General features: G+C 37.0%; 1 protein-coding gene across 2 annotated transcripts in view; it reads left to right on the forward strand.

Moving 5' to 3' along the window:
- Xrcc4 (X-ray repair cross complementing 4) overlaps window positions 1–24,237 on the forward strand; it is a 204,581-nt gene that overhangs the window by 127,977 nt on the left and 52,367 nt on the right. For both annotated transcript variants that reach the window (XM_075976353.1, XM_075976354.1), the window contains exon 7: window positions 4,224–4,371. In XM_075976353.1, the coding sequence (XP_075832468.1) occupies window positions 4,224–4,371 (148 nt within the window). The remainder of the gene's footprint in view (window positions 1–4,223; window positions 4,372–24,237) is intronic.

Raw genomic sequence — 24,237 nt, forward strand, 5'->3', positions numbered from 1 at the left:
GGAACAGGACAAAACAGAAAACAAAGAAAGGAGCAAGAACTGAATAAGACTGAATAAAAAAGATGCAAAGACACACACATCAGTGCACACAAGAATCCTATAAAAACACAAAATGAGATTCATTATGTTTATGCAAAGGACCTGTAAAGTGTTTTTTTTTAATCCCTGAAAAACGTTATGAGACCACCTCCAAAGGTGCCCCCTATGTTCATTTGGTGTGGGTCATCTACTATTGGGCATTGGATCTGCCCTTAGGAGTGTTCTCTATCCCCAATAAGACACCTTTGGAAATAACTGATTTTTCATGTTCAAATAGTTATCATTTGGAGACAGTTTCTAGGTCAGCAATGAGAGTTTGTGTCTACTTCCCCTCTCAATTCTGCAACCCCATCTGGCTGAGACCCTTGCAGACCCTCTGTATACTGCCATATGTCATTGGTCCTACTGTGTCTAGGAGACCTTGTTTCCTTGGTGTCCTCCATCTCCACTGGCTCTTAGAATCTTTCTGTTTCCTGTTCCGTAGGGTTCTCTGAATCCCGAGGGCAGGGATTTTATGGAAAAAAATCCATTTAGGATTGCACCTTGTAAGGTTTCTCATGCTCTGCACATTGTCCAGCTGTAGATCTCTGTGTTTATTTCCCATTTACTGCAGAAGGAAGCATCTATGATATGGCTGAGCAAGGAACTGATCTATGAATAAAGCACATTGTCATGAGGAATCATCTTAGGATTACACTCCTTTAGCAGAACGTTAGAATTTGGTTTTTCCTTAGGTCTCTGGAATGACTGTTCTCAGGTTCCTCACCAACTAAGCAGTATATGGAATGAGTTCCATCTCATGAAGTGGGATTTAAATCCTTTTCTATATTGTTGGTTAATCCCACATGCTGTGTGCCACCATTGCCCCAGCATACCATGCAGGTAGTTCATTATTATAGACCAAGGGTCTATATATAGACCTTTTCTCTTTTGGTAACATGCAGAGTAACTTCCAGCACAATGAACAATAGTCATTAGTGAATGAAGACTCTAAGTAAGCACCAGCTCAACATCTCCGTGTTCAGTGAGTTACATAGGTGTTATATTCGGCAATGGGTACTTGCCATTTGGTTGTAGAGACCAAGCAATAGTATTGGCAATACTCATGTATGATCTATTTGTTATAGTTTACTAAGAATATAATTCTATGAAAAGGACTCTTAGAAGAAATCCCGCACTAGCTCAGAATTCAGAAATAGATGATTAGTTATTTAGGGGTAAACTCACAAATCAGAATTCTCTGCTTGAACGGAGAACAGAGACTGAATCTGGCAACCCGAAAGAATGGCCGGTGAGGAAGGGGCAGATGCAGGCTCTGCATCAGCATATATAGTATAAGAGGCCATGCCCTAGTAGGCGGGTAACCACAAGCTGTAGGACTTCCTACAGCATGATTCCGTTCAGGTCATGCAGTTCCTAATTGCTTTTAATAATGTTCTTCCTCTTCTAATTCTATTCAAGTTTCCCCCATGTCTTAAGTAAATATCATGACTGAAGCAATATTTTAGTGGTTAAATGCAATTGTAACTTTTGAAAACAACTGTCTTAGTTAGGGTTTTTATTGCTGTGAAGAGGCATCATGAGAAAAGCAACTCCTATAAAGGAAAACATTTAACTGGGACTAGCTTACAGTTTAGAGATTCAGACCATTATCATCATGGTGGGGAACACGGTGGCATGCATGGAAATATTTTGATGGCTACATCTTGGCTTGAAGGGGAAAGGAACTCAACTGACAAATTGGGCAGTATCATGAGCATAGGATACCTCAAAGCACTCCTCTCCCCTACAACACACACAGTGATACTTTTTCCAACATTGCCACACCCACTCCCACAAAGCCACTCCTCCTAATAGTGCCACTCCCTATGAGATGATGGGGACCAATCTTACAAGACTGATGAGACTTCACGTTTCCTGTCCATTTAGGAGTACCAGTGATCTTCCATGTCAAATAGTAACTGTATAGATTCCTGAAGTTGGAATGTGACTCTTCCTGTTGTCAAACAGTTGCTCTGTCTAGAGTTCAGAGTGGGACACAGCATCACTCAAAGTCCTAGCCTAAAAAAAAAAGAAAACCATCTCCAAGCATGAATAGACCTTCTGTGTTTAGATACTTACATATAAAATGGCGAGGAGCATCTCAAGTGTCTCAGTGTGTCTGTATATCTCCTTCACATTTAATGCTGCATAGGACTCTATATGCAATTTTCATCAATCTAGTTTATATTTCTTTTTATTTTAGAGATTATAATACATTTACAATATTCCTTGCTTCCTTTTCCTCCCTCCAAACCTTTCCCTGAATCCCTCCTTGTATTCTTTCAAATCCATGGCTTCTTTTTCATTAATTCTTAATATATGCATACACATACACACTGCTAACTCTGTGTAATGTTACGTGTATATATAAGATCTCTTATTGAACTTCTAACCATAATTTTAAGTCATCATTTACAGTTTTAAAATGAATATTAGAAATGTTGTAACTTTAAAAATATGTATCTTACCATTTTACTAAAAGTTAATTTTTTTCCTCCAAAGCATTGAATATAATATTTGTCTGTTTTTCAAATCTTCCTATAGTTGAAATATCATCTACTTACAACATTTACACTATGGTTGCTCATATTCATGATATTTATCTTCATTAGTTGTCTCATAGCTTAATAAAAGGTAGCAAATAATTGAGCTTTAACATTTTCAGGGGAAAAATTATGTTTTCTTTTTAATTTCTCTATTTCAGCATATTTTAGGAATGAGTAAAATTATCTACATAGAATCTTGTAGAATCAATTGACTTAAAGCTTTGAAAACTAAAATATGTTTGCCTGGATCTATATTTGCATGCCTCTTTACCAGCAAAATTATATAAAAATTAACAGTAAAATTAATAGTGTTTGCTTAGGAAGTCAACTAAGTTCTGGACATAAGTTCAGAACCTGTACAGTTCTGTCATTGTTTTTGCTAGGTCTATATTTACAACACAAGTAAAAGTTGTGGCTCCATTAATCTCAAGCACCATGGCAGCCTGTCGTCATAGTCAGTCCACTCTGCATCAAACCTCCTCTGAAAGAGAAGCTGTGGGCTATGACTGTGCTGGTTTCCCACAGGTTTTCAAATTGACTATCCAGCTAGGTATAGTGGTGTGGTGTGTAACTTCAATCCCAGGACAGGGGAAGGCTAAGGCACAGACTTCTTTGTGAATTTGAGGCCAGGCTCATTCTACATAGCAAATTCAAGGCTCGCCATGGCTATATAGTGAGACTCTTTCTCAAAAATAATAACTGTTTTAAACGCAGTTAGGGGTTCAGGTAAGACATTTTCACACCATTCTCGGGGCAGTGTTCACTTGAGGAGAGAGTTACCTTTAGAAATGGAGGTTGCTGCCTTCTTGTTCTCATTGAGCCAGCTGCTGTTCATGGGAAGGGACTGGGCCTTCACAGTACCTCTCAGTAAGTGCCTGGATAGTGTTCAAATTCCTCCATAATTATGAATCAGAACTTTTTTCTGCTAAGCTTAAATGAGACATGAGGTCATGTGTTTATTCTCAGAACACATATTGAAAGCTCAAATCTTTTTGATGTCGTTGTAGCCCCCAAACACCCCTTTGTTATAAAGACATGGATTTTCGTGGAACAGTTCATGATTGGTTAACAAGAAGGTATCGTTAGTGCCCTTAAGATTTTTCCAAACAAGATTAATAGAAAATACAAGAACATAAACCTAGTGTGTTTTGATTGTTTCCTCTGCGTAACAATTACAGATCACCTTGAGGTTTTCCTATTTTAGCCACTTCAAATTCCATTTTCACTAAGGGCATTTGATTTTCAAGTTTGTAATTTTTGTTACCTAACATTGCTGCACTTCCCTTCGCACCTTGCAGGTTAAGTTGCTTCATACCGTTCCTTTAGTACATTTGTTATGCTCTTTGTGACTGTGTCTGCCACAGATAGACAGAGACTACTTCAACCAGGTTAGTAGGCACTGTTGATAATTCTCATGCTAGGTTTTCATACTGCACCCCATCTTCCCGCTGCACATCAGCAAGTGTGCATAAAGGTTTGAGAGAATAGTTTTGCTATATTTTCTTTGTGCTACATATGTCATTGTTGAGGAAGCAATTTAATATTTAATAGAAATAAAATGCATAACTAATTACATTGCATTGCATTTTGTTTTAGCCACTCTTTGTGAAAACGATTCCCTGTTTTCAAGTCCCGATGTCACTGACATTGCACCAAGCAGAAAGAGAAGACATCACATGCAGAAGAATCTTGGGACAGAACCTAAAATAGCTCCACAGGAACAGCAGCTGCAGGAGAAGGAAAAGTAAGTGTTCTGTCTGATGCAGGACTACATCTTCCTATAAGACATTCTCAAATATTAGAGCTTAAAATGTGTAATGTGGGATATTATAAAGTGACACATATATTTTCTCTGGTATTTGGTTAATTCCTAAGAATATTGATGCCATGATTTCCAAAAATTTAAACAAAGAAAAGTTTTCTTTGTGCTTTTCACAGTTTAATTAGAATTGGCATATAGGATACTAAAAATATTAGAATGCATCTTGTTTTCAGTTAAGCATTTCAATCTATTTTATTGCTTAAAGGATACTCAGATCACATTCAAATTAGTCACTCTGTCCAGTTATGCTTGTCTTCCCCACCCCACCCCGTAAACTCCCTCTTTCTAATCTTCTGTTTACTTATATCAAACTTTGGAATTACATGTTTTATTTTTGCTCTTGGTTTCAAACTTGAATTTATATTCTAATTTAATTGTAATGAATTTAAAGTAAAATATTTCATTTTAACAAAATAATAGATATTTATATAGTATTACTATTTGAATTCTTAATGAATATGTGGCTTATATGTATTGTGTGTATGCATTTATTGTATATGTATATACACATATATATATGTGTGTGTATATATATATATATATATATATTTCCTTTTCTTACAAGTTGTGGTTAATTGAGAAGGTGGTGGTGGTGTTATATCTCTGCAGAATGTGAGAAGAGAACACCTGGAGCTCCCAAGGTCCTTCCTTGGGTCTCCATGTGTTCCTCCCTTCTTCAAGTCCTTACCTGTATGAAGCTGAGTTTTCTTTACATCATTAGATTAATGTGTCATAGTTGATAAAATGCAGAAGCAAATGAAACTTGAACAGCTTTCAATCAAGTCAGCCATTAAACATTTACAAATGCACAAAACAGTATTGTCACAAGCTTTTTGTCTGTCTGTTTGGAAATATTGATGTTTCTTAAGGAGATGGTTTATTCTATTAATGAAAAAAGGATATGAATTTGAAGGAGAGTGGGGAGTGGTACATGGACAGGTTTGGAGGGAGGAGAAGGAAGGGAGAGATGTCATAATTATGTTATAATTTCAAAAATTAAAAAAAATGTATGTTCCTCATATTGTCAGCATGATTTGTGTAACCTTGAAATACTTATGAATATTTTAGTGTTAATTTTTAAGATGCCATATGTAGTTTACATAAACAAGAATATGGATCTAGCACTCTTGATATGCTCAAAGAGTTTAAAAGTGTAAAGTGATCTGGATACCACAATGCTTTAGAATTCTGTAAGCAATGAGAATGTGAGGGGAGGCAGGAGTCTGGCAAGATTCCAGCAGCATTTTTTAACATTTCTAGCATAAATAAGTATTTCATATTTATGTAACTACTCTCTGAGTCTATAATCCTGGTGCTTTTGTGGCTGGAGATAGTGGACTGTGTAGGTTCAAGGTCAGCCTTGTAATGCAGTTAGTTCAAGGTCAACTAGCTATAGCTGTGCCCCCCTCAAAAACCCAAAAAACAAATAGATAAAAATAATTCACATATTTATTATTTATTTCTTCCGTTGACCTGATATTTGTGTTCATCATACAGGATCCATTGTGTATAGTATGTGTGTCCAGACAGCGTATGTAAAATACAAATCTGCACTCAACTCCTGCTCTTCTAGCTTTGCCTGAGTTTAGTTCTCAGTTCTTAACCCTTTGAGAGAGGTTGTGTAATTCAAAGCATATTATTCCTTTACAGAACAAAGAAGAATTATTTCTAAATTATATTAGAATTAACATGCTACTTATATAGATAGTTATTGCCAAGAATAAATTACCAATAATCAGAAAAACTCAGAGAATTCTCCCTTTCATTTAGCCAATCGGCAAATGTAACTCTTGGGTATCAGTTATGTGCCCAGCTTGTAGGAAATTTTAAGGATCCAGAAGGATCAAAAACAGAAATATTTAACCAATATCTTTACTGTTTTTGGTCTGATTGTTTTGTCTGATGAAAATCTTATGCTGTAAGGAAGGAAATGTATTGAATTATGTGGTAGAATAGCGTTACCTCTTTCCAGTGCATTTGATAACTAAATGTGATATTCTAAAATACTAGCATTCCCAGTGTATGTGTTGCTAAAACAAGCTTGGGATATATGCAAGGTAGACAGGTGAAAGAATTTTTGTTCTGAATCTTGACTAATCTTATAAAAGCTTTTAAATAAAAGTAATGTGCTTTTGTTTCTTAAAAAAATTCACATTATAACATTTCCTTATGGTTTAAAATAATTCTGTTAGTTTTCCCACACTGCAAAACTACAGCAAAACCCTGTCTCAAAATTTTTTTTAAAAAAATTGGCATAGACCATATCATCTTTTTTGGTTTGTATGCCAGTCCTTTTAGGACCATCTGTCAAGCTGTTCCTATATAAGACTGAAAAGCATGTGTAAGAATTGTGAGGATTAAAGGCAATGTAGTTTAGCATGTGTCAGTCAGAGGTTGAGTCTCCTACACCCTGCTTTAAAACTCCTTTTTCATCACCCAACTGAAGGAAGATATGAATGTATGAATTTGGGTTTTTTTTTGTACTTTAGAATGTCTTTTTATTTTGAATATACATGCTGAAATTTTAGAGCACATACAAAATTTAAATACTTGTTCTGTTTTTCCAATTATTTCTCTAGAAAAAGAAGCTTCTAAAAAACAAAAATACATTCTTAGCAGGAAATGAAATAAAAAGCATCAGCAACAACAAGAAAAGTAGAATAAGATGGGACCAAGTGGGATGGGTGGGAGATAACGAGAACGTGACTATATGTTGGTGATTGCCCCCTCTTTTTTAAATTCTTAAACAATTTCTTAACAAATTCTTATTAACAATGTATATATCATTTAGGTTATTACCATCAACCTTAGCTTCCCAAGCAAATGGACTGTTAATGTTTTAAAGCATTTTACTATTAATACAGCATTAATGGGTCACTATATTTTATGTAATTACTTTGATATTCTGGTTCAGTTTATTGTACTGAGGGAGGTATAACCTTTTTGTAAAGTTTACAAAAGTAGATAAAATATTTGCTTTAGTTTATTTACAAGGATATTCAGTTGCAGTATCATTCAGAGTAAAATATATAGTTTGTTTAGTGCTTATCTACCATGGCCAAAGCTTAGGGTTCAGTCCTAAGCACTTTGGTGTAATGATAAACCCTGTAGTCACTACTCTAGAAAATGGAAGCTAAAGAATACAAATTCAAGGTCTGCCTCTTTGTTGGCTACATAGTGAGCGCAATGTCAGTCTGGCCTAAATGACATACTAGCTCAAAGATGGGTGAAAGAGGAAAAGATAATCAGTTTTAACCCATTTGGAATTTAAATATTTGGGTCAATCCCTTAGAAGATTATATCCTCTGTGTCTCCCATGATGGTCTCATAGCCTCAGTTGCTGACGTTCATTATGTGGTGGCCACCGACTGTCCACTGACATTGCTGTGCAAAGTATTCACCTTCCTTTATTCCGTATAACTTCATCTATATGACAGAATGCAAAGCGGTAATTATCCTAGAGATGAAGACCTTCAGAATTTATCAGAAACACCACAGAGGGTTCAGCTTGAAGAATCGTCATTTGATCTATAAGCTGAAGGGAACAGAGGAGTCAAACAATGAAGTAGGGGGGGAGATAACAGTACTCAACCCTGGTATAGGCTGGAAGGACGTGCTCAGAGGTGTTCATGCGATAGCAGAGAGCAAGGCAGATGGTCTAAGATGCCGGTGGCTGCTGCTCTGAGGACAGAGCATGGTGGGCATGTAACCTTGTTAGGAACTCTGCCTTTCCTCCAATATATGAGCATCCACAATATTATAAAGCAATTCTCTCTTCAGTTTTTTTCTGCCTGTTGACACTGCTCCATAACTCTTGTTAAGACATATCAAATTATTCCTTCCTTGTCACTTCCATACCTTTGAGACCTAGCATCTTGGTACATGCCAAGGCCCCCCTAGTTCTTCCACATTGTCCCTTTTGCGCCTTTCTTCTGTCCCATCTCTATTCCTTTGTGACTGGGAGGACCCAAAGCTGCCACAGTAGGCTGCCACTCTGCTAGGGAACCTTTGTGTTCTTCCTGTTCTGGACTTCAGTCTCTCCAGACTGAACTCTTTGACCTGCTGCAGTCTCCTGCAGGGGCCCCTCCTCCCACACCACTTTTATTTTCTAGGAACCTGCTCCTCTTGGTACAGACCCAGGTACCCCTAGTTTTCCCATGTGGCCCCTTTCTGCATTTCCTTATAGCTCCATCCCTTTACTCTTTCTTCATACTGGATGGTAAGTCCCTGTTTCTGAAGCCATAACTTACTTATGCCATCCAAAATTGGGAAATTGAGCTGTAGACCAACTAAGACTTCATCTTTACTTTCCCTTTATGGTTTTGGAAGGTACTTTGCATTGCATACAGAGAGGAAAATTAATAATTAATTTCTTCAGGCTACAATCCCAGTAATGAACCGCAATGATCTACCCATATGTAAGTTATGCTTTGCAGGAGAGTCAGAAATGCCATGGTCGAAGCCAGCCAACAACACAGACGTCTTTAGTTTATTCCTTGTCTTGTTTTAGTAAGTTTTGTCTCATTAGATTTTATTTTAGCTTGTTTGTTTTTATTTTCGTTTTATGTTTGTTAATTTTTTGTTGAGCATAGTTTGATGAGTAGGGAAGTTGAAGGTATCTATAGATTTGGGTGGGGAAGAATGGAGGAAAACTGTATTTAAAAAATTCAATTAAAAATCTTTTAAAACATCAAATCATCAAACTGGAAAGAAAATTCTGATATGTGGGTCACTATTACATATTTGTGATCTGATCTAATAATTTATGTGTCAAGTTATTATACCTTTCTCTCTGGTCTGTTTTGTTTTAAACTTCTTACATTGTGTGATCTCGAATTTGCAATGATGTAGCTTTCAATTTTTGAAACACAGTAAAGTAAAAATTGAAAACATACCAAAGGTTACTAGATGCTTACATGAATGAATAAGAGCTTAATTTAGCATGAATTAGCAGTCCAGAGGTGCAGATTTATACTGTCATGTTGTTTCTTTCTAGTAAATGCTTTTTCTCAGGAATATTTTTAGATTGCTAATTACTTACTGCTTCTAGTATTATTCTGAATTGTTAAATCTGCTGTTTATTGATACATATTTATTCAGAAATAAGTGTGACTAACGCAAACAATGTGGTTGTGCTACAGGAGCATCCTCCCTCGCTGTCATTCATCCTTAGCTCTCAGTTACTATTCAAGGTAACCATGTGCTGTGCAGCCCTTGCTCTCTGCTATTGCATCCCACAGGGCTGCGATTGTAGACTTGTCAGCCTTTTTATCCTGTATGTTCATCAAAATGAGTCACCAGCAAAGTCTACAGAAGCTGTGAAAACACTGTTGAATACGTATGCTTCGATAATGCCACCAAGCACAATACTGAGAGCGTACGAGAGCATTATAAAATTACTTTCTATGAAATTTTAATGGTGAAATAAGTAAATGAAGTAACATTGCATTCTAGCTTTATTTGGCATCCATCTTTCAAGTTTTTTTTTACTTTTAATTTTTAAAAATTCACTTATTTTATGAGTGTTTTGCTTATATCTCTGAATGCATTGCCTACATGTATATGCCCAGTGCCCATGGAAGTCAAAAGAGTGCTTTAGATCCTCTGAACTGGAGGGTCAGATGGTTGTGAGCCACCATGGGGCTGAGAACTGAAACCAAATCTTCTGTAAGAGCAACAAATACTATTAACCACTGAACCTTCACTCCAGCCACTCATCTTAAAATTCATTTATTTGTTTGTTTGCTTATTTATTCATTTATTTTGGTTTTTTGAGGCAAGTTTTTTTTTGTGTGTGTGTGTTGCCCTGGCTGTTCTGGAACTAGCTCTTGTAGACCAGGCTGGCCTCAACCTCATGGATATCCACTTGCCTCTGCCTCCTGAGTGCTGTGATTAAAAACTTGTGCCACCACTGCCACGCTTCATCTTAAAATCTTAATGAACCCTTACTCTATTATAAATCAGAATACCTAAGAAAGAATTTTTCCACACAAATTATTTTTAAATTAAGAACTCTTTTATTTCTTCCAAATGCAAACATATACAACTCTGTTAATAGAAGTAAGTGGAAGTCTTTTCATAGCAATCTATTGGCATGTCCTGAAGTTCTGGCTCATTTTAAGAAACTGATGAATATTTTCATTATTTAGCTAAACTGGGGCAATTTCCATGTCTTATTTGGATTCTCAGCCAAATAATAAAACCAGCAAATCAATACTGTAAATGCTATAATTAATGCTTTTTCAGGTGTTTCTCTGCTTTTACCATGTAGAAATTCTGCTTTTCTGCTTTCAATTGCTCTGCTTTTCACCCTCTCACAAAGCTGTTTTATCTAAAGAGATTAGGATTACATATAAACAAAGGCTGGGATACTTATTCATAACAACTTTTATAAATGAAAACTTCTTTCTCTCAAAGTAGTTTTTATGAGAAAAATGAAGACTCCGAGAATAGAACCACATCTAATTGCTTCCATACTACTATTATTGACAACCAGGAAGGGAAATCACACATGGAAATATGCAAATTCCATAAGCACTTGTCAAAATGTAACTAAGAGTCTACTCTGGCCAAGCGAAGCCTAATAGATATGGACCAAGTGCTGCATGGGAGAGATACAGGGAAGAAGGACAAGCATTTCCTGGACTTTGGTGATAGTGATGTCAGTACATATTCATATGACACCATTAATGCTAAAGACGGGAGTGAAAGGTTGTACTCCAGCTAGGGCTCTCGCTCCAGCTATGGTGGGAGATGATGGGAGTCACCATTGACCCTTTATACTCCATATTTAAAAACCAGACATTTACAGAGAACATTTTCAGAGAAACTCCACAGTAGATCATTTATTTGACTTTGAATTTCCAAATGTTCTTTAGCACAGTATTATCAAGCATTTCTTATTTATTACACTCTACAAAATGGAGACAGGAGGGAAATAGTAACAACACAAGGAATAGTATTCTCTTTAGTACTCATTTGGGATATAGACTCTAATTTGTTTTAAATGACAGTAATTTTATAATATGAAGAAATTTCAAACATAATGTTAAGCATGACAGTGTATTACAAAAGAACACTCTAGTATGCCTTAGCATCTCCTCATATTCTCTGTACAACTTAGGAAGGTGTTTGCTTACCACATTGATGGCCTTTTTTGGGAGTAATAAGGTCATCTTCTGAGTGACAGGACACATGTGAAAACAGTCAGCATCACCTCATATGCAGTTGTAGGACAAATCACTAAGGCACCAGCAAAATATAAACAAACTCTTGCATATCCTTTAGAAACTTCTAGAGACCTTATTTGTTTCTACAGGCTACAAATAAAGTATGTGTAGGGTTCCAATATTTCAGGCAGAATCTCATGGGAATGATTTAGCTTTTTGTGTGGTAGATGTCTTCTAAAAATATTCAAACATGCTTTCCAAAATAATAAATAATATTAAAACTTTACAGATGTTTCTCCTCAAAGGAGTGTGAGCTATGTGTTCTGAGTTGTCCTCATTTAAGTGTTCCAGGTGCATAGTGAATGGTAAATGGTTACACTCTAAAGTAAGACTGTGTTTGGGTCTAACCGCAGACTGTGTTTTCACTGTATGCCAGGCTAATTGGTCTGCAAGCTTTTGGGCACACTTCTGTTTGCCCATATCTCTGAGGGCACCCTTGGATTACAGATACAGCTTCCACATCAGGATATACATGTATTCAAGGCATCTCAGCTCAGGTCTGCTCAGTTGTGTAGCAGCTCTTCATCCACTGATCCATCAGTATTAGACATACCTTTTAAAACGTGAGGGTCTAGTTGGGAAAAATATACAAGAGAAAGTTAGCATCAATCCATTTGTTTCTAGCAAAACGGGCTTTTTTTTTTTCTTTTTCAAGACAGGGTTTCTTTTTAACAGCCTTGCCTGTCCTGGAACTCTCTCTGTAGACCAGGCTGGCCTCCAACTCACAGAGATCCATTTGCCTCTGCCTCCTGAGTGCTGGGATTAAAGGCATGTGACTCCACTGCCCAGAACAAAATGAGCTGCATTTTTACTTGTTTTCTCATTATAGAAGTTATACATAATCATTCAAAATAATCAGAAAATACAGACAGCAAGGATGAGAGCTGAGTCTCTTGCATTCTCCTCCACGTGGACATGAGCAGCAGGAACACTGGAGCACCAGCTCTGTATCTTTCTCTCCCTCATCTGTATTTGGTTTGCAGAACTAGGCTCACAGCATGCATGATAGAACCTATTCCTAAACACAAATGCATGTAAAATTTTCATTTCAGTAGATATTTTCAACAAAATTTGACATTTCACTTTATAAATGTTTTCTTATTTCTTTAACCAATCTTCTATTGGAATGTATGTATTTTTGCATTTTGGGGGAAAGCTTTGTATTTATTTTAATATACTATGTAGTATAATTTTTATAAATTGGTTATTTTCTTAGGTATTGTCCCCAAAGCAAAATTATTACATCAGGGAAATAAACTTGTTAGCGTTGTGTTATGTTTGTCAGAATTCTTTCAAAAACTCGTTAACTCTTTTGACTTCATGAGTAGTGTTTGCTTGGTACTTTTCATAATCTGCTCATTTTGGTTATAGGCAAATGATTTTAATAGACAGATAGTATCTCATTATTAAAACCTTTTGTGTTTCAATATTAAAGAGCTTTATATGTATACATACTTGTGCATGTGTGTATGTGTATGTTTGTGTGTGTTGAACACATGTGCATGCATGTGTGTGTATACTGTGAAATTGTCTTCACATTTTACCCAGGCTGTGTGTGTGTGTGCGCACATGTGTGTCTGCACAGGCATGTGTGTGTGTGTGTGTGTATGTGTGTGTATACTGTGAAAGTGTCTCTATGTTTTACCCAGGCTGTGTGTGTGTGCTATGAAAGTATTTTCATGTTTACCCAGGCTGTCTGTGTGTGCATGCACACCTCTATGTGTGTGTGTGTGTTGTGTGTGTATGTGTGTGTGTGTGTGTGTGTGTGTGTGTGTGTGTGTGTACTGTAAAAGTGCCCCCATGTGTTACCCAGGCTGTATGTGTGTGATGTGTGTATTATGTGTGTGTGCTGTGAAATGTCTTCATGTGAAACCCAGATTGGCTTTGATCTTCCTGAGTCAGTTTCCCCATTTTTCAGGTATGTTACTCCATTTTCTTTTCTCAAATACTTATTGGAATTTTGTCATTTACCTCTTCTTAACTTCATCCCTTTTCAGTAAACAATATTTGTTTCCTGTTGCTTTAGTGTTCCTAATATCCTAAATATTAATCTTATCTTTCCAGATTACCATCAAAATTCTTGTAAATGTTATGAAAATTATTAAATTTATCATTTTCATGTTTTATGTCTGCATAACAATAAACCATATATATAGAAAGATAGAAAAATGATTCATATGTGTGTTACATTATTATCTGTGCACATTTAATAGATCAGAAAGCTCAGATCTAAATAAGTTATACTATTTGCTCTTTTAATAATTTTCTGGTTCTTTGTTTTAGGGTAGATTCATCTTATCTGTCCTAAGGACCATATTTTTAGCGACTGTTATGTTTAGATGAATTTTGGTGGGTGGGGTGCCAACTCACAAAAAAATGACATGGAGACTTGTTAATAATGAAAGCTCGGCCTTAGTTTAGGCTTTTTCCTGACTAGTTCCTATAAGTTAAATCAACCTGTATTTTTAACTGAAGTGGCTCGGCTCCCTTTACTCTGTACTGCCCATCCTGTTTCTTCTGCACCTGGCAGGCACCGCCCCTTTTCTTCCTCCCTGTGCTCTCTGTCTGGCAGACCCACTGTGCCTCCTGCCAAGCTGTTAGCTGATTAGCTTTTTGTTAAACCAATCACAATGACACATCTTCACACAGTGTAAAAGAATATTCCAGAAGAGTTATACTATCATATTAATTTTGATTTAATTCCTGTGTGTCAAGTATTGTGTTAAGCATATTAATTGAGAATCTTCAATGTATTTTTTCATTGCAACTCTGATCAGTGGGGCTACATTTTCATACCTATTTGTAAAATAACTGAATAAAGTTGAACTTCAGTGAAGTTCAGTTGTTTGCTTCACACCACTGTATTAACACAGTGGAACATAACTGCAAACCCTGTGAGATCAGGGGTTGGGTTAGTAACAGCTATGTGACTTTAGAGTGAGGATAGAGAGTCCTAGCCCTTCACTTTTCAGAACACTATCTTCCCAGGCCTGTTGGCTGCATCATGTGCATCTTTTCCTCGAAAGGCAAGGGTAATTTTGAAATGCTTAGATCACAAAATTTCCTTTTCTTATACTTCTGTGGAAATGAGAATTGTCTGTGTTTCTGTTAATTCAACAAATATTTTCCTTCTCTTTTAAGTATAATGTTAGATTAAGTCAACATGTTTTAATGTTTTAAAATAAAGGATATATTTTAAAAATTGATAACATTTGCTCTACATATGCACACATATAAATTATGTAATAACAGAGAGAAAGGGGAATTGCATATGACAATTTCAAATGTTTCACATACTTCTGTGTTTATATTTAATTCCTAAATTTGTTAATAATATATGGATTTTTGAAGTTGAAACTCAAACTATTTGAAATATTTGCATATATATTTATATAGAGAATGTCATACAAAGATATCTAATTCTTACAATTTGGCATATCTGAATTTTAAACTCCTTTACTGTCAAATTAGGAAAATACAGTTGAGTTATTGCTATATATTTCCTTAGGTCATCAAAACAAACTTCTTTATTATACAACTTTAATTTTATCATAATGTTTATGTTACTGGCAAAAGTAAACACTGTGGTGGTTTTAAAACAAGGTAGTTTTTATTAGCTTTCCCGTGTGTTGACCTAGCTGTTGAGACTATGGCTCTCCCTTTCCCTGCTGCATGTTTTCATTAGTGGCCCCTGGCCTTGTTCCAGAGTACACTGCCTATGGCCAGGTCACTTCAGGGATGATTTATTAATTGTGCCTGCAACTCCAAAAGTAAGATTTCTCCTATTTATTATCCTGCATTTGCCAGTATCATCAGGAATTATAATTTAAAGTTTGCCTGGGGGATTTTTTTTTAGCATTTTAAGTGTTTAAGAAGGACAGAATATTCATTTATTTTATTGTATGCAGTATTAACCACAGTCTTCTGGCCTTTGAAAGCATGCCTTTGAAATGATCAGGAAAATGTGTTTTAATTTCTATTTTAATGAAACCTTAAGATAATATACTTCAATAGATCATCAGGGGTATTTTAAAATATACATTTAATGCTTATAAGTCCTTCTGGGAGTAGCTCCTGTAATACCCCCCATATTTAATGCATGAGTTCAAATTGAAAAGCACTGACACATTTGGATGTCTTTGAAAATAAATTTATTAGGGATCTGTGTTCATCTTTCTGAGTTTCAAGTAAATAGTCTTTCTGTGTATATGTTTCTATCATTTGAACAACTTGTATACCTATATCTCTAAGCAATACATTGGCTGAAGAAAACTACTGATTGACAGTGATGAATAGAAGACACAGTAGAAGGAATCCAGGAAGAATTTAAATAGAAGGTATATAAATGTGAGTCTGATTTTGAATGAACAGAAACAGAGATACTTCACATTGTTGTCTCCATACAACCCTAGACAGATGAAGCATCATCTGTTTTTTAAAGTAGTTTGGTAGACATGCTCTTTCCCTAAGCAAATTATCTTTGTTCGCTTAGAAATCCACCTAAAAGTGCTCAGTTTAGCAGCATATTACTAAAATTGTAATGATAAGAAAGATTTTCATGGTCCCTTTACAAGGACAACATGCAAATTCATGTAGCTATCTCTATTTCTACACAAGGAATACAAAAAAATCACAGAAGAATTAACCAAAAAAAGGGGGAAAACCCCGCCATAGCAAGAAAAGTAAGAGGAATGAATAAACTCTGTTTAAGAATAACATCATTATTTATGATATCCCTCCCAAATAAAAAGACGCAGACTAATTAGTTGGTTAGAAAATAGGATCTGATTTTCCAATGCATCAGAAAATTAGGAAACAACCTACCTCATGACCCAGCAATACCACTTTTGGGTATATTTCCAAAGGATGCTCAATCATGCCACAAGAACATGTGCTCAGCTATGTTCATAGCAGCATTTTTTTGTGATAGCAAGAACCTAGAAATAACCTAAATGTCTCTTGACTGAAAAATGGATAAGGAAAAGGTGGTACATTTACACAATGGAGTACCAAACAGTGGAAAAAAATAAGGATATCTTGCTATTCGGGGGGAAATGGATGGATCTAAAGAACATCATATTGACTGAGGTAACCGAGACCCAGAAAGAAAAATATCATGTGTACTGACTTGTAAGTGGCTTTTAGACATAAAAAAAAATCCACACCTGACTATTTACAATCCCAGAGAACCTAGACAACAATGAGGACCATAAGAGAGACATGAATGGATCTAATCTATATGGGAAGTAGAAAAAGACAAGATCTCCTGGAGTAAATTGTGAGCATGTCCCGGGATCATAGGAGAGGGTAGAGGGGGAGGGGAGAGAAAAAGAGGGGAGTGGAGAAAAATATATAGCTCAATAAAAACAATTTTAAAAAAGACACACTTCATCAGTCAAGACAAACATCCCCACGGGGTAAAAGAATGGAGAAAGGCAGTCCAAGGAAATGAAATCAGTGGAACTATTATACTATCTGACAAATAGACTTCAAACCAAAAGTAATCAGAAGAGATATTAAAGGACAAGACAAACTCATTTTTTAAAAAAATCAACCAAGAATATTTTATAATTCTAAACATATATACACCTATCAGAAGGTCAATCAATTTTATAAATGTCCCTAAAACAGTGATAGTAGGTGACTTCAATATCCAACTCTCACTGCCAGACAGGTCATCCATATAAAAACTAAACAGATATGCTGGAGCTAAATAATATCATAAGTCAAATACCTCTAACAGACATCTACAGAACATTCCATCCTGACACCAATTTATTTATTTTTCCTTGGCATCATCTACAAATGTAGCATTGTAGGGCACCAGGATATATCCCTATTGCATGTACTGGCTTTTGAGGAACCTCTTTTCTTTGGATGGATACCTTGCTCAGCCTAGATATAGTAAGGAAGGCCTTGGACCTTCTCCAAAGAAATGTGCCTTACTTACCCTCTCTGAGGATTGGATGGGAGGGGGATGGGAGGGTGTGTGGAGGAATGGGGGAGGTTAGGGAGTGGGAAATTGGATTGGTATTTTTTTAAAAATCTAATAAATTATAAAAAGAGCAACTTCTATGGTAAATGGTAATTGACAGAGATCTACAGGTGGACAATGTGCAGAGAGTGAGAGACATTGGAACCCTAAACCCTAGGTCAAACCCTCCTCTTATGACTCAGAGATCTACGTTGAAGAGGAGATTTTTTTTTAGAAAGATTGTAGGAGACAGTGGTGACAGATGACTCCAGAGAAAAACCATCCTCTAGATAGATCCACGTGTGAACCCATGGAGACTGACAGCAGATCTAAGACCTGCACAGTTTAAGCCAGACTAAACTTCAGCAAACTTGAGGGGAGTGGGAACAAAGTTCCATTGTAGAATAGGTCTGTTTAAAAATTGTAATGTCCAGGAGTATAACTCAAAGTGACTCTGACTGCATGCTTAAGACTTATATAATGTCAGATCTGCCAAAAATCCTAGCATGGAAGGAGAAAGTGCTCATGAGTTGCCACCATTAGCTGAGAGATGTCTGCGAATGGAGTGAGAGTCAGTTTTCTTCAGGAATCCTTTTCTAGAAAAGCTCTTAATACCAGTTGCTAGTCCTAAACCCATGTCCATACAGAAAGAACTAGTGGAGTCAGAGGGTTTAAAAGCACATGAATTTGTGCATGGCAGGGGCTGGGAGATACTCAAGAGGAGTTGGAAAGAAGGAGTGGAATTGATCAAAACAATTATCTAGCAAGGAAAAAATAATCAGTCCTAGAAACAGATACCCAAGTTACATACAGACCAGGATTACACTTAGAAATATATATGTATAAATATACATATGTATATGGCAGCAATTGCTGTTAGAAAGAGACCCTTCATTTAAAGTACAGCAAAGTTGGAAATGTGGAAAGGTTTGGGATTGGAACAGAAAGTGGAAATTGATGTAATTTTATTATAATCTCTAAAATAAAAGGAATAGAAAGAGAATGCAAAAAATGAAGAAAGAGAAACTACTGGGAGCTGTCAGGGACCAATTATTGCAAAATGAAGTGAGAATTAGAATACATGGAATATTAGGAATATTTCAAAAATTTTTCTCTAAAAGACATGAGGCAAGTGGAAAGGTTTGTAGGCATACGGGAGGGTTCTGCCTACATGTCAGTATGCCTGTAAGAAAATATCATCATGTTTTTCTTAATGAACAAATCAAGTAAAATGTATGCCCTTGACCAAGTAGTTTTTCTTTCCTTGCTTTTTTTAACCCTTGTATAAAATGTGGGCCTTGGCCAGTTAAAGTTATCTGATTAACTTTATAAGTAAAGAAATATCAACTAGATATAGGGACTTAGAGTACAGATTTCAAAACCCAGTTTTCTAAATATCTTTGTTAGCTTTATCACTAAATACAAGTAAAATTTGAGTATCACACCTGACTTTTCTCATATGTAGCAGAGTGTGTCTGTTGGGGGGGATGCTATATGCATCTGCATCTGGGGTGGACATGAAGAAGATACTAGATGTCCTGTTCTGTAACTCACCTTAGTCTCTATTCCATTGAGACAGGATCTCTCATTGAACCTGAACATAGCCTAGCTACTAGCAAGTCCCAGTCATTTCAGCCCCACAACTATGGGGTTACACATGCATGTGGCTACACTGAGCTTTTCAAATGTCCTGGGGCTTAAAACTCCGATTCTTATGCATTAACAGCAACTGAGTCATCTCTTCCATCCTCACTTGATGGTTTTAAAACCATACTTAAGAAAGGAACACCTGACTTGATTTGTGGAAATTATGAAGTAATGAAGGTAATTCCATAACACACTTCCTGGAACATTATTGGTACTCAGTATTATTTTTCATCATTTGTTGTGTTTTTATTTTTGAGACTATTTTAATTACAAAATTTCTTCCTTCCTTTATTCCCGCCAAACAGTCCCGTATACCTCATCCCCGCTCTCATTCAAATCCATAGCCTCTATTTTTCATTAATTTTTACTGTGTGTATATATGTACTTGTGTGTGTGTGTGTGTGTGTGTGTTCCTAAATATAACCAATTGAGTACATACATTTTATGCATATTTTCAGGGCTGACTGACACTGGGCAACCATTTGGTGTACACTTTCCTGGGGAAGACCACTTCTCCTGCTCCCAGGTTCACCTGTTTGCCTCTATGTTTTTGTGTAGGGTTGAGGCCTCCTGGGTTTTCCTCATCCAGTTTGGAGTGTCCATTGGTGTTATCCTTGTTCTGTTCATATTTGAGCAGTCATATTGGTGAGACCTTACAGATATCTGATGTTACTAGGAGACAGAATCTTACAAAAAAGTCCCTGATCCTCTGGCTGTTACAATCTGTCAATACCTTCTTCTCAGTGTCCCCTGAGTATCAGATAAGGGAGTCTATTGTAGATGTATCCATTTGGACTCAGCTCCACAACTCTGTGTATTGATTGGTTGTGGTTTTCTGTAGTGGTCTCTATCTGTTTCAAAGAAAAAAATTCTTTGATGGGGGCTGAAGGCTACGCTCATCTGTGAGTATAAGGACAAATGTTTATGAATTAATCTTAGATTATCCTGGTTTAGTAAATTAGTGACTAGATTCTCCTCCAATAACCATGATGTCTCTAGCAGTGAGTTGTTAGCTAGGTTTCCAGTTCCAAGCATGGTACCCCTTTAGTGAATGGGTCTTCAGGTCAATCATAGAACAGTTGGTTACACCAAGGTGTGTGTACCGTTACTGCACCTGGAAAGTTATCCTGCCATGATGGTCACTGATGTGGTTCATAGGTGTGTTGTATGGGTGGTGGTGGTGGTTTCTCCCTTTTTTGAAATATTACATAGTACCTTAAAAGATAGTCGGCAGGGAGGCGACTTCCGGGTCTGTCCAGCTCAGAGACCTCTGTGCTGTGTTTCTAAAGTTCTTGGTGTCCTTAGCAATAGAAACTTGTTTTCCACCTCTAGGGGGTAAGCAAGAATAATAGCAATAGGCTGTGTGATTTGGGAGTCTCTTAGACAGCCCTCACCAAGAGCTCAAAAGAGAGTGTCTCATGCCTGATATTGGGACTTTTGTTTTGTAACCACACAACAAAATTCACTCTTTGAGTGAGTGCTGTCAGCCCAGATGAAAAAAGTTCATTAAAACTATTATGAATATGTATACACTGAATTAAAAGCATTTTAATTTGGGGAGTAATATAATCAAATTATCATTATTATTTTTAGCCTAAGATGCTTTCTACAGGTGTTTGTCCCCAGTTATGTTACATGTTCTTTCAACTCTTTCTATGCCCTATTTTATGTCAGCAATATTCAGTGCCTTATTGCCAGTATTCTATTATAACTAATGGTATTTTTATTAATGAAACCTAGAAAAATCCAATATTTGAAATAGGATTCTTTGGAGAAGATAATTTTTCTAATACTAAATTCATTCAGCAAATATTTGAAAACCTGATACTCATGGATAGAATAGTGAATTAGTTACTTTTTTTGTTGCTATCATAAAAGACATGGACATAAAGAAGGACAGAGTTTTATTATGTAGGGTCACAGTTTGAGAGATGCAGTCTTTCAGAGAGAAGGCATGGTGGTTTGAGTATCACATTGCTTCCTCAGACAGAAAGCTAACGAGACATGAATGCTGGTGCTCAGCTGGCCCTCTCCAGTTTCATCTATTCCATTGTCCCACACTACAGCAGACAGGGTAATACCATTCACCTCTAAGATGAATCCTCCTCCTCAGTTGTATATCTCCGGAAACAACCTCAATTGATAACTAAGATTACCCTTCACAAGTCCAACACTTGTCAAACACATCACTTTAAATCATAACATTCTACTTCTGGCCTCTGAAGTCCTGTGTATTCTAAATGCATTTAGTACAACCATAAAAGTCCCTGTAGTCTAAATAATCTCAATACTGTTCAAAAACCCATAGTTTTCTGAGACTCAGGACAATCTTTTAACCAACCATAAGCCCCCTCGAAAGTCAAACAGTAAGTTATATACTTTTGCCATACAAGGACACAGATAGGCACCCTTATTTCTAATGGTGCGGATGAGAACTGTTGTAATAGGAGTGGTGGGGCTGCGTCCCCAGCACCCTGGCCACCTGGCTAGCTTATGCCCCTAAATAATTACATGGACACTGTATTCTTTTAAACACTGCTTGGCCCATTTCTATCTAGCCTCTTCTAGGCTAATTCTCACATATTAATTTAGCCCATTTCTAGTCATCTGTGTAGCACCGCTAGGTGCGCTTACCCAGAAGATTCTAGCCTACATCCATCCTGGGTCAGAGCTTCATTGCGTGTGCCCGGGAGAGGGGAGCATAGCTTCTCTGCTCCAGAGAGCAGAGCTGTCGAGTCTGAGCTTACTTCCTCTTCCTCCCAGCATTCTGTTCTGTTTACTCCTCCCACCTATGTTTTAACCTATGAGGGCCAAGCAGTTTCTTTATTGCTTAACCAATGAAATCAACAGATTGATATATGACATTCCCACATCAGAGAACATAGCAAGGAAAGAGAACTTCAGCAAGAACTGCGGCAGGGCAAACACCAAACGTTGAAGATCTGTCTCCAGCACCTAGGGCTTACAGATGTATCATCTGTGTCTTATTGAGCACTGGTTGTTCCATCTCTCTAGCTCCATAGCCTGTAACCTCTCTTGGGCCAGATCTATGCCTTCAGCATTCCTAAGCAGGTTTTTCATATTCCATTGTCCCAGTATCTCCAAAATCCTGTGTTCTCTGTTAACACTTACAGTGAAGCTTCACAGATTCCCACCATGGCCTCTCAGAGTTGATGTGATGGGAATCTGACCCAACAAAATGTTTCCTGTCCTCAGCAGCTTTCTGCCACAGTGGTGTTAGCCTTTATGACTTCGTCTTCCATTTTCAATGCCTGTGAAATTGGCACCATTTAAGATGTCTGGCCTAGTCCACCACAGCTGTTGTGGTAGCTTAACCTTGAAAATAAAACAAAACACTTCGCTTAGGTGTTTGTTTCCAAACAGGGAAACTCTTCAGGATATTCTAAGCTCTGCCACTCTTCGTTCAGGTAGATTTTCATCTTTAAAATCTTGGATGAGTGACTCTTACCTATGAGATACTTTTCCTATTGTCTCAGTACTCTTCTCCAGGTTTCTCTTTATAGCACTAATCTCATTGACAATTACATCTGCTTTGTCTGCATCCACCGTGCCTGCAACTCTGAACTCACACTCCTTTCTGCAGTAAACTGTACATCTGATATAGTGGTTTGTTTTCATTATCAACAGGTTTTAGAATCACCATTGAAACACACTTTTGCTTGTGCATGTAATAAACCTTCTCTTCCTTGAGTCACCTTTTTCAGGTGTTGGCATGCAGCAAAAAGTGAAATAAAAGTAATACAGACACTGGAGATCTAAGAAAAGTGTGCAGTAACTGTGCCACAAGCTGGGTATGAGGATTCTTTGAAACTCCCTGCCTCTTCTGTTCCTTTTAAATTCACTTCACTCAAATTATCACAGCACTGGCAAAAAGAATGTGTGTATATATATATATATATATATATATATATATATATATATATATATATATATATATATTCTTAGGAAGGTGGGGTGAAGATAACAATAGTCCATACAATAGTTTAGTAAAAGTTGTTAGCAACCTCTGCTGTTTGGTGAAATTTCGAGGAGTTCCTAGATACTAGACTGTTGTAGCAGTAAGTTGTCAGGGTTGCTTGCGTCCAGGGGTCACAATGGGGAAAAGGGGGAGTCAAGTGTACTTCTGTCTGAGTGAATGATAAGCTTAAATACATAGAAATACAGATCTGTTGCATTATTCAAGGTTTTCTAAAGGAACAGAACTAATAGAATGTAATGTATACTGTAGTAATATGGGCAGTGGGGCTGCGTCCCTAACACCCCAGCCGCCTGCCCGGCTAGCTTTACCCGAAATAATTACAGGGACACTGTATTCTTTTAAACACCACTTGGCTCATTTCTACCTAGCCTCTTCTAGGCTAACTCTCGCACCTGGACTAGCCCATTTCTTATCATCTGTATAGTACCGGTCTTACCGGGAAGATTTTAGCCTAAGTCCATCCTGGGCCGGAGCTTCATAGCGTGCATCTTCCCTGGAGCGGGGAGCATGGCGTCTATCTGAGGCGTCTGCTCCGGAGAGGAGAGCTGTCGAGTCTGAGCTCACTTTCTCTTCCTCCCAGCGTTTTGTTCTGTTTACTCCTCCCACCTATCTCCTAACCAATGAGAGCCAAGCAGTTTCTTTTTATTTAACCAATGACCTTTCTCCATCAGTATACCTATATATTAAAAGGGGATTTATTAAAGTGGCTTATAGATGGAGGTCCAGCTAGACCAACTATGGCTCTTAATCCATGAAAAGACCAAGAATCCAGTATTTGTTCTGAGTGAAAACCTGGATGTCTCAGCAGTTCCTGTCTAGAGCTGGAGTCCTCAAAGATGAGAAAGTCTTCACTGTACATTGGAATCACAATGAAGTGGAATATAGTACCAGAAAAGGGATAGCTCAGCAATGGGATAGATGAACTTGGCAGAGAGAAT

Source organism: Microtus pennsylvanicus, chromosome 6 (assembly GCF_037038515.1).
Source record: "Microtus pennsylvanicus isolate mMicPen1 chromosome 6, mMicPen1.hap1, whole genome shotgun sequence".
NCBI classification, from domain to species: domain Eukaryota; kingdom Metazoa; phylum Chordata; class Mammalia; order Rodentia; family Cricetidae; genus Microtus; species Microtus pennsylvanicus.